Here is an 11,994-nt window from a genome sequence, read left to right on the forward strand (position 1 = left end):
TTGTCCATCACATCATTCTCCTAATGATGTGATCCCGTTATCAACGACATCCAATGTCCATGGTCAGGAAACCGTGACCATCTATTGATTAACGAGCTAGTCAAGTAGAGGCTTACTAGGGACATGGTGTTGTCTATGTATCCACACATGTATCTGAGTTTCCTATCAATACAATTCTAGCATGGATAATAAATGATTATCATGAACAAGGAAATATAATAATAATCAATTTATTATTGCCTCTAGGGCATATTTCCAACAAAATCATTTTGATAAGCCCTGACCCATGTTTTAGGATCCAACTCATCCAGCCAGTCATGGGCCTCTTTGCTGAGAAGTAACATTTGGTTCATATTTTCCCTAAACCTTCCCTCTGTAGTACTTCTAGCACATTTCCATAGCTGGTTCTTTAAGGCCTCTCCCTTGAAATTCTTGTTGAAATTCTGCCACAGATGCCTCACACAGAATCTGTGTGGTGAAAGTGGGAACAATTCCTTCACTGCTTTTAGTAAACCCTACAAAAACAATGACATTTCACACATTATAAACATACAAAGGAAATCACATAAGTTCTGATACATACTGAAATAAGCAAAAAATGCAAAGGAATTACTTTTTGCTTGTCAGACATGATGGTCCAGAGATCTGTGTTATGTATGCCAAGATCTTGCTTCAATGCAGTCAAGAACCATCTCCAGGCTTTTGTATCTTCACTTTGCACTACTGCATGAGCCACAGGAATTATGCAATCATTAGGATCCATTCCTACAGCACTTAAAAGCACACCTCCATATTGTGTCTTCAAGTGACAGCCATCGAGGAAAATGATAGGCCTACAAGCAGATAAGAAGCCCCTTTTGCATGCATCAAATGAGAAGTAACATTTTTGAAATTGCCCCTCTTCTGAAAGTTCAACAAAGAAAGTGCTACCAGGATTAGATCTCCTCAGCTCATTTGCATAGTCCCACAACAAGTTGTATTGTGAAATCTCATCACCATATATCATATCATATGCAATCTTCCTAGCTCTCCCTAACTTGCCCCTTTTAATTGTCATATTCCAATCTTCTTGCACAAAACCTGCTAAGGCCTTCAATGAAATCCTCTCACATGCCCTAATCTTGTCGACAAATTTGTGAGCAATATACCTAGCTGTAAAGGCTGTAACTTGCCACTTCTTCTCACAAGTATGCTCACCATTGAATGTCTTCACCATTATCGAATTTGTCCTATTATCCCAAGATGCATAAAGATACCATGGGCATCCTTTCTCACACTTTGCACCAAGCCTTGTTTTGTCATTCTTTGGGAATGTGATGTTCACTCTCTCTTTGCAACTGTACTCTCTAACTGCTTTCCTCAAGAGCTCGACTGAAGAGAACAATTGGCCTGCATGGAACTTGGGCTCATGCATATCAGCAGCTGTAAATGATTTGAAATTGAATTTCATTTCATCTTGATCTGAATCTGGAGCATCCAATTCCTCATCTTCAGAGTTGCACTCTTCCACCACCTTCTTCCCTTTCCTATCTTGCAGAGGGTGTAGCTACTCCTGCAACAAATCCTCATCCCCATCCTCCAAGTCATAGTCACTGTCAATAATTTCAGGAATATAATCACTGTCAGAAGTATCTGAATCTGCATACTGTTCTTCCTGCTCTTCTATATTTTGTTTTCTTGGTCTCAGTCTGTCAAAGAATTGGTCATGACTCTGAATTTCATGACTTTCATCCACAACACTACAAGATGTGTTGCTTTCATTGACATCTCTGTTATCATTTGCATTGCTTGACTTCTTCATTGGACTGAAAACAACTGGCATTTGTGTTACTGGATTAGCCACAACATCATCCCATCCAGCTCCTCCTCCAGAAATATGGCTGTCCAAATGATCGAGGTATATCATTTGAAATTGGTGCCCTCGATTAAGCGTTAGATATATACAATCTACGTCAACATCATTGGACAAAAGCCTAGCACCACCTTCATTTAGCTGACAAACAGGGGCAACCAATACATATCGATTCTACCTCTCTTTTCATAACCCAAGTGCTCAACTAATTCTTCAAACAATTTGTAATATGCACTCTCCACCTGACAGTAATCATAGCAAACCTTTTTGCCATCCAAATAACACCTATTCTGCCCACTGCCAAAGAAAAATCCTCCATGGATTACCTCAACAGTGAACAATCGAGAATCCTTTGCTGCAAACAAAAATCATTGAAAGTTCAATCTTTTTGTCGTACTTTACCCAAACCCTAACAAATTTCCCTCCAAAGTGCATGAAATTGGCATAAACAAATGAGATTATATGTGCACACAACCTAATTAGAACTAAAATTGTAGATTTCAGGCACAAAACCATCTCTACGTTCTTGGGCGACGAATCATACCGTACGTTGGAGCCGCCTCGCCGCCGGGCCGCCGTCGCGGGCCCTCCATCGCCGCTGAATCCCGTCCTACAGGTTGCGGCGCCGTCGCAGTCCCTTCCACCACCGCAGCAACTACCATCGAAAGGCCATCGGGTCGCAGATCATCCGCCGCCGCACCCTATCCCACTACTCTGCTTCCTGCTCTGTTTTCGGTTCGTGGACACATGAAGGATCGAGAAAAGACAGCGAGACGGGGATGGGGGGCAAGGGGTGGGCTCCGCGCTGACTGGTGGGCTCCCTTCTGACGAGCGGGCCAGGCGTTGACGTGTCATACGGGCGTATCCTGTGTACGCACGCGACGTGTAGACGCAGGACTGGCCGTCCAACATCCAGGACCGTATTGGGGACGTATTTCCCCATATCAGGACCGTAGTGGATCAGTTCTCAACTTCCGGGACCGAGTTGGACATCGCCGGCAACTTCCAGGATGATACGTGCAATTATCTCCATTATTTTACCATGTTATTCTTCTTCTCGGGTCATACATGGACCTACTTCTCAGCAATGGAATCTGTGTGTGTACTCCCACTGAATCCAAACCTAGCAAAATTGGAGCAGAGTTTCACCTTGAGGTTAGATGTGTGTGTCAGCTTCAGATGTTGGAGGACCTGCTGTCTTGTGCCAAGCTGAAGCCAAAGAAATGTGGCAAACCATATGTTTACCCTCTTATTCTTCTTTCAGTCAAAGAAATGTGCATCTCGTGGTGGGTTGGTTCAGTCAGTGGCAGATGGTGTTTGTGCCGATCAGATCACAACCAAACAAGCATTCGCAAAATCAGATTAGCAGCGCCTTAATCCCATGATGAGATTACCAGTGAAATTTACCATTTCTTCTTCAACCAAAAGTAGCACGGTAAAAGATTAGCGATGCATTGACAGAGACAATGGTACTAGTAGTGCGTTTGCAGCTGGTGCCATATCCGCCGTCAGATCTCGCCAGAGTTGACCCTGGCCGTCAAATGGTAGCACACATGGTTCCTCTTCCTGCCTACCGACCGGCCATCACCCACCTCGCCGCCCACTTCCTCTCCCTCCTTCCCCGCACGCGCGCGCCCTCCGCCCGGCAGGCCGTCGACCTCGCCGTCCGTCGCGAGGGTTCGCCGCTCGCCGGGATCGGGGGAGCCGCCGCCGCGCCTCCATCCCATCCAGACACAGCCTCCTAGGCCACTCGCTCGGCTGCCGCTGCCAGCTCAGCGCCTGAGAGCCCAGATCCCCCGGTATATAGAGTCCCCGGCGACCCTTCGCCGCCGCGCCGGCCATGGATTTCATGAAGGCCTTCGATCAGACCGTGCGGGAGATGTAAGTTTTCTCGATCGGCCCACCGGCCACGATCCCGTTAGCCGCTTTACAAGGATGCCTACGGCGTTTGCTGAATTTGATCCGTGAGGAGTGAGATCCTGATCCGTTTGCTCTGCGCGTGCTCTTGCAGCAAGAGGGAGGTCAATCTCAAGGTGCTCAAGGTCCCCGAGCTCGAACAGAAGGTTTGGATCTCGCCCAGATCTTAGCTCTGCTTCTCTGTGAAATCGTTTCCTCTTGCTGGTAGTGGAGCTGTGAATTATCGGATTAGTTCATGTGGTGGAGACTGTAGGATGGAACTTGAATTTTGCCTATGCTTGCTTGTGATACCACTCTTGTCTGTACACTCCACACTAGTGCTTTAAGGAAACTGATAAATGTTGTAACTTTTTAGGAGCAATAAATAAAATCATGTTCCTTAAAAAAGTCAAACTCTGCGCTGATGGTTTAGTTAAATTATTAAGACCTGAATCAGAGATAAGTCGAAATACACTACCGAATGCACTCCTCACGCACTGCTTTTGATTTGCCTGTAATCAGGCTGGATTCTTTGATGATTACATTTAGAGCTAGAAGTCCGACGAGGAGTGATAGCTGACAAGACTAGTCCTTTCGATCTCTCATTGTATCATATTTCGTAGTTTATGTCTTCTCCTAAAAGTTTTGCTTTCAAATCAGGTCCTTGACGCGACAAGTGATGAGCCTTGGGGTCCACATGGGTCTGCTCTTTCAGAGCTAGCTCAGGCCACCAAGAAATAGTAAGTTTTAATGTCTTGTTTGTGTTGTGCTATCCCACCTCCCTTTTTATCTGTGCTGAAATGATGCATATAACTTCTAAAATCTGCAGCTCTGAGTGTCAGATGGTGATGGGTGTCCTCTGGGCCAGGCTGGGTGAGCGAGATGCAAACTGGCGTCATGTGTATAAGGTTATTGCTTCTTATTCCCTAATGACCATCCTTTCAATAGTATATTGGACCAATATTGAGCTTGTTAGGAATCACTTCTACAGTGATTGATCACATTAACCAGTAACCACCAAAGGGAAACAGACCTTTGTATCGTGTAAATTTTTATGAGCAATGCTATTCACTAATTAAAATTTGTGGATGCGCAGGCACTGACGATTATTGAGTACTTGATAGCGAATGGTTCTGAGCGGGCAGTTGATGACATTCTCGATCATTATTCAAAAATCTCGGTATGTGTTGTCTGTGCTTTTGTTTACAACTCTTTCTAGTTAAGGCTACATCGAGTGATTAAACATTTTCTTGTCGTATCCTTTAAGGTTCTTTCGAGTTTTGAGTTTGTGGAACCTAATGGAAAAGACTCTGGAATAAATGTGAGGAAGAAAGTGGAAACCCTGGTGGGAATCATCAATGATAAGGAGAGAATAAAGGCTGTGAGAGAGAAAGCGGCCAGTAACCGTGACAAGTGGGTTCTGCAAAATTATTAAATGAGATCTTCTAACTTTTTTTAGTTGTGTACTTATCTTTGACAGTCTTAAACCGTAACGTATATTTGCTGTGGATGAAGGTACGTTGGGTTATCATCAACCGGGTCATACAGATCAAGCTCAGCCTCTGGAGGTAGCAACTACAGTTCAGGTGAACGCTATGGCAGTTTTGGTGGCACAAGGGAGGCTGATTCGTTCAGTAACAGTTACAGGGACAAAGAACCTGTTAAAACCTCTTCAAGTAGTACTGGCAGGCGCAAATCTGGCAGCAAGATAAGAAAGGACGCGGATCATGATAGAAGGTATTTTAAAGCTGCTTTACTATTTTTACTTCGTTAAATGACTGCTGCTGGTTTTTCAAAAACTACAGCCAGTAGTATTTTACTAACAGTATCCATTTTTATCGTTAATAAACGCTGAGTAGCCAGTGGGATATGGTGGGTTAATTGTAGGTAGCATTCTTGGTTGCATGATTGGTGAGTTAGGTCCCAACTCACACGGGGTGAAGTAGTATCTAATTTGCTATTGAAACAGAGTTAGTTTAAAGCGGCTATTTCCTATTAGAAGAGGTCCTCGTGTTGAATCTTGTTAAGTATGGTAAATGCAGCAATATTTTTCAAAGTGAAATGCAGCAGTATCAGTTCGGCTCTAGATTTTTAGCCTCGGGGCTTACCTTTTATTGTTATACATTTCACTCCTTCACTGAAGTTTTGTATCCACGCAGCTCCTCGAAGTCCCCATCTAACACCAAAGGCAATGAGGATGAATTCGATGACTTTGATCCTCGTGGATCTTCCTCAAACGGTAAAATATTATATATGTATTTTCCTGGTTCTGCTACTTCCATGCAAGGAATTTCTTTAGCTGTAGTACTGAATGCATGTTCATGTCTTGTCATGTAAGTCTGTTATAGTCTGTAATGTTTTGACAAATAGTTCACTCTTCAGTTTGCATGTACGCTATAACTAGATTACCTTTCATGTAGCACAATTATAATATTCTCTTCCGCCTAATTGTAAATAGAAATTCATAGATGAACGTCAATTCAAGTGCTCAATCAGTTTTTACTAAAAGGGATGACCTGATAGTTTGTTGAGACTGGGAGTGCTATGCCTTTTTTATTTTTGAATGAACTAATTTGTTGGATTTGGAAACTCAAAGAGATGACTATTTCTATCTTGTTCTACAGGTGCAGCTAATACAAAGACTGCTGAGGCGGATCTTCTTGGCCCAAATTTGATGGATGATTTCCTTGGCGAGCCCGCAGCCACTCCAGCAACAGAAAGTGCTGCAGAACCTCAGGTTGATCTGTTTGCTGATGCAGATTTCCAATCGGCAATCCCAGGTGCCGAAACAGCTGCGCATCAGGATGTCCAGGTTTGGTTCTCCTCTCTGTATATCGAAGCTGCTAAATATGTTAAGATTATCTGACACAGTGCCAGAAACTGCCAGTATTGTGCTTTGATATTCTTATAAAATCATGTAGTTTCTCAATTTCGTTGATCATGATACAGTGTTGTCATCCAAATGATACTGCAGGAAACTGTTGACCTTTTTTCGGGAAATGCAACCTTTGCTTCAGCATTTCCACCACAGACTGGGTTTATCCCACCACCAACTTCTGGGACATCTTCTAATGCTAATACTTCCGTGTCCAAGAACACAGTACCTGAACCATTTGATCCTTTCGGTGATATTCCTTTAAGCAGTTTTGGGGGATCTGACCCATTTGGTGACTTCAGCACCTCTAGTGCACCACCACCACCTGTACACAGCTCCACTGGAAATATCAGCACGTCAAGTCAGAACCTTGAGGCAGCATCGGACTTTGGTGCCTTTGAATCAAACACCGTGGATACAGCTAAAGACCCCTTCGACTTTTCTTCCACTGGCAATTTTGGCAAAGCAGATGTAGCACCTTTGGCTGCTCCCAAAACTGGTGCCTCTGATTTTGGTGCCTTCGTTGCAAACACTGAAGAAGCAGCTAAAGACCCCTTTGATCTTTCTTCAAGTATTAATGGAAGGGCAGACCAAACACCTTTGGCAGCTCCCAAGCCCAACACCAAGAAAGAAAATTTTCAGGTCAAATCTGGCATATGGGCTGACTCTTTGAGCCGTGGATTGATTGATCTGAACATAACTGGACGTAAGTTCCTCCTCTCATTTCCTCCTCACCCTGTTGGAAACTTGATTTCAGAAGTGTTGATGTTTCTCTTCACTGCAAATTTCAGCAAAGAAGGTGAACTTAGCCGATGTTGGGGTTGTTGGCGGCCTTAGTGATGGGTTCGACGACAAGGCTCAATCCTCATGGACCGGAGGATCTAGCCAACCCTCATGGAACATGGGTGCCGGAGGATCTGGCCAACCCTCATGGAACATGGGTGCAGGGGGATCTGGCCTAGGAATGTCTGGAATTCCTCCGTCTACGCAAGGCGGTGGCATCGAGAGCTTGGCAAACTACAACAAGTATCAGTTTGGTGGCTTCAAATGAGCTCCATAGGAGAACATTTCTAGCACCTGGTGTTTGTTGCTTTTGCTGGACTGTGCCTTTGGGCGCTTATTATCTTTTTATTGGTTTTGTCACCTCGCTTTTGTTGACGGTCACATTGCTTGTAATTGCTGCAGTATTCAAGTATCATGGTCTTTGTCCAGTGTTGTCAAGCATGTGTTGTGTTTGTCGGGTTTGCAGATACGCTGCCCTTGTGTCACATCATGATTCGATTCAATCTTATGTTTAATATGTGCACCTTCTGTAAATTGTAGGCTCTTTTGCTTCTGTAATGCTTTGCGGTGCTTGCATTCAATTCCTGGGTTTCTGAAATACTACTTCGGAAACCATCAACATTACATTGAACACTGTTTTGGAACCACCGGAATGTGGTATTCCGTTTTATTCAAAAGCGTCCGAACACTAATGTCATGGCATTCATGTTATAATTGGACTGATTCTATGTATTCTGACATTCTACCCTTGATTTTCTCAGAAGTTTATGAGCGTCAACAGGGACAAGACAGCAACATTAACGTTTGATTTTGTGTGTTGTGTGAAAGACAACTGACAACGCTGAATTCATATTTTGGCTTCTCTGTTGCGCGGGAATATGGTAGCATTGTGATGCAAATTATTTGGCTGCATTGCAGGAGAAATATGTACAAGTTTACTGAAAACTAGGCGCATTGCATAGTTGTCGTGGAAGTAAGAAAAAAATTATGTGAGGTTAAACACACATGAATTATTTTCTTTGAAATTGCAGGTAGCAAGAACGAAAAGTCATACGGTAGCAATCCTACAAACCAGAAGGAAATATTAGCAAGAAATCCTTGAAATTCCTATGAAATTCTTTTGAACCATATATGCCTTTACAAGTACTTAAATTATTACAGTTGTGTGATTTTGTATCTATGTACAAGGAGTATTATAAAGAAATCGATGGTCAATGCTTATCTTAGAAAACATGCATCAAACAGACTGCTACAACACTTCTCAGGCTTCAGGAGAACAATGTATGAGCAACTAAGCAAGCATGTATCATTTCAGTTCATTTATGATTTCCAGGATATCTGGAAGCATCTACCAGGTACTAGTAAATGGAAGGAAATGCAGGAGTCCTGTTTTGCATAACCCAACACAACGTCTATACCACCATGCTCACTACTTGCTATGTGGTTTCAGTTTGGAGGTGTGATGGTCCTAGGTAGGTGCGTGCTCTCGATATCCTCTACTATTGCCCCAACCAAATGCAAGGGTTTTCTCATATGTAGTCCCCCAAAAGAGCTACACTATGAAGTTGAATTGGTAAAATGTATCATCAGGGAGCTACTTCACCGAGGGAGGGACACACACAACAATAAAAATCCGAGGCTCACGCCCCGCTTTATATATAAAACAAAATACACAACAACAAAAAATCACTCAATTACCCATGTGCTCATTATAACAGTATTGAATTGCATGAAAGCGTCCATCACATGGTTGTTACACCACAAAATGTCCCTATTTTAGTGTGAGAAGAAAGATAGAGGAAGAATTCATAAAGTATCCGTCATGTGTCGACCAAGGAGTAGTGCTTAATTAGTCATTGCTATATTCATTTCAGCCTACCACATATACAATATATGCAAGTTTTGCACTTAATTGGAGTGCCTTTTCAATGTTGTTGAAACCCATCTACATCCTAGGACTGGGAACCATCAGAATTTACAACCGTGCGGGCTTGGATTTCTATTGGTAGTAATATCATTAAGATGGTCAGGCGGAGATGGACTCCCAAGAATTTTCCATCATACTACATTTTATTGAGTAGGCACAACTTGAGAACCGGATTGATATCTGAATACTATCAAGGCAATGGTGCAGTCTTCTTGCCACTCTCTGTGTCTTGGAGCAAGTTGGGACGCATCTTTGAATTACACTAGAGCCAGAGACCGTTGGGATGTAGACTTCCAACTATTGTGTTTGGAGCACAAGAATGCAATATCTTGTTTTATGCAAAATTACTAGTACATTATTGCATTCCAAACACCATATTGTCATAACTAAACTAATTCAAGTGTATTATGGCATTCTACCCTTGGTTTTCTCTTTGAATTTAGGAACATCAACAAAGACAAGACTGCAATTTCTTTTTAATTCCAAGATTAATGCTTGATTTTGTGTGCCGTGTAAAGAAACCTAATACCTCCGACTTCCTATTTAGGGCCTCTTTGTTTCTTATAGTTATAAAATGTGGGATTTCTTTGCAGGGATGAAAATGTGAGAATTGAACGAATTCTAGTGTGTTCAGGCATTCTACCCTTGATTTTCTCTCCAAATACCATAATGTCATCGCATTCACGTGATAATTGAACTAATTCTAGTCTGCTGGCCTTTATTTCTGCCAGAAATTTGTGAGCGTCAATAGGGATAAGACAGTAATTCACTTTTTATGTGTCCTAAGTTGTGTAACAGAAAACTGATGCAGCTGAATTCATATTTAGGGTCTCTATGTTTCTTAGGATAGGAGTACATATATTAGAATTGAGATGTAAATTATTTGCTTGCATAGGAAAAAAATTGAATTCTCCTCAAAGCCTATGCATGTCATAACTGGTATTGAAACAAAGAAAAAATTCCGTGAGGTTTAAGACTCGATGGAATTATTTTTCGTTGGAATTACAAGTAGAGTACATCATAAAAATCATACAGTATGAACCCTACAAGCCAGAGGAAAGATTCTTAAGGAATGGAATCCTTAAAATTCCTATGAAATTCATTTGAACCATAGAGGCCCTTACAAGTAGTTTCTTTATAGTTTACGATTTTGTATATATGTACATAGTATGAGTATTATAAAAGAAATTTATAGTCCATGTTGATCTGTAGAAAACATGCACGTCTTACATTATCCAACGGACCGCTACAAAATTTCTCAGGCTTTTGGGGAAGTCTCTAAAACGTAACAGTGTGTTGTATAAGCAAGACCCTAAAAAACAATGTATAAGAGCAAACATATAGCATGCCAATTCATTTGGAATTTTTAGGTGATCCCTGGAAGCATCCTACCAAGAACTACTAAATGGACATGTACTAGAATGCTGGAAGGGAATGCAGGACTCCTGATTTGCATAATCAAACACAACGTCTACGCCACAATAGTTCACCACTTACTAGGTGGTTTCAGTTTGGAGGTCCGATGATCCTCGGTGAGGTGTGTGCTATGGAGACCTTCTACAGTTGACCAAATGCAAATGGTTTTCTTACTGAAGTGTGAACATGAATTGATATGAGTACAATATATTACAGTGGAGCTACTTTTCTGAAGGACGGACACTCACAATAAATTAATGCCCAATTACCCATGTGCTCATTATGGTACTATTGAATTGCATGAAAGCATCCATCACATGGTTGTTGTGACAGGCAATGTTCCTATTTAGGTGTGAGAAGAGAGGTGGAGCAACAATTGGTAAGAAGTCATTGTGCAATCAAGGACTAGAGCTTAGTTGTTGCTAGGTTCATCTTAGCCTTACCACATATTCAATGTACACAAGTTTTGTACTTTATTGGGATCGCCTTTTCAATGTTTCTGAAACCCACATTCATCATAGGACTGAGAACCATCAGGATTTATGACTGCACTGAATGTGATGTTTCAACGAAGTAACATCAACAAGCTAGTCAGGTGGAGATGGACTCCTTCGGAAATTTGCCATCCGAGTGTATTTTGTTAAATAGGTACGACTTGGCTGTTGGATTGGTATCTCGATATGAATGAAGCTGCAATGCTGCCTTGCTTCCACGTCCCGTGTCTTGGAGGGAGTTGGGGTGTGTCTTACAATTACACTGGAGCAAGAATGTCCCACCTAGTGCCGTGCCGTGGCATGTAGACCGCCAAGTATTGTGTTTGAAGCATGAAAACACGCCATCATGTTTTATGCAAATAATGATGGTAAATTATTGTGGCCCAAACAACATGATGTCCTTGCATTCACGTGAGAATTAAACTAATTCTAGTGTATTCTGGCATTCTAGCCTAAAAATCATGAACATCAATAAGGACAAGACTGCAATTCCCTTTTTAATCTGTGCAAAGTGCCATCGCTTTCCAAAACTAATGCTCCAGTTCGTGCATTGTGAAAGAATATTTATACCGCTGAAAATGCAGAACATGCATGAACAAGGAAAACAATAAAATTAGTATGTACGTTATTTGGTTGCACTATAGAAAAAATACACAACTTTCCTGAAGAACTAGGTACATCGCATAGTTGTTATAGAAATAAATGAATATTTCTTCGAGGTTACATCGAACGTAATTTTCTCTTTGAAATT

General features: G+C 41.9%; 1 protein-coding gene across 1 annotated transcript; it reads left to right on the forward strand.

The window, feature by feature from the left end:
- The first annotated feature begins 3,419 nt into the window (after window positions 1–3,419).
- On the forward strand, window positions 3,420–7,940 carry LOC125539589 (clathrin interactor EPSIN 1-like). The gene is made up of 11 exons (XM_048703081.1): window positions 3,420–3,733; window positions 3,864–3,915; window positions 4,409–4,488; window positions 4,578–4,656; window positions 4,845–4,928; window positions 5,016–5,161; window positions 5,264–5,485; window positions 5,908–5,987; window positions 6,373–6,560; window positions 6,723–7,329; window positions 7,415–7,940. Exons 1-11 carry the CDS (start codon window positions 3,693–3,695, stop codon window positions 7,672–7,674), a joined length of 1,839 nt encoding a protein of 612 aa, XP_048559038.1. The 5' UTR covers window positions 3,420–3,692; the 3' UTR covers window positions 7,675–7,940.
- The last annotated feature ends 4,054 nt before the right edge of the window (window positions 7,941–11,994 follow it).

This window comes from Triticum urartu, chromosome 2 (genome assembly GCF_003073215.2).
Source record: "Triticum urartu cultivar G1812 chromosome 2, Tu2.1, whole genome shotgun sequence".
NCBI lineage: Eukaryota > Viridiplantae > Streptophyta > Magnoliopsida > Poales > Poaceae > Triticum > Triticum urartu.

Excerpts from the sequence above, each read along its gene's own strand:
- LOC125539589 (XM_048703081.1), top strand. The coding sequence starts at position 3,693 with ATGGATTTCATGAAGGCCTTCGATCAGACCGTGCGGGAGAT. Across the intron at positions 5,162-5,263 it reads GCGGCCAGTAACCGTGACAA|GTACGTTGGGTTATCATCAA; the intron begins GTGGGTTCTGCA and ends CTGTGGATGAAG. Across the intron at positions 5,486-5,907 it reads GACGCGGATCATGATAGAAG|CTCCTCGAAGTCCCCATCTA; the intron begins GTATTTTAAAGC and ends GTATCCACGCAG.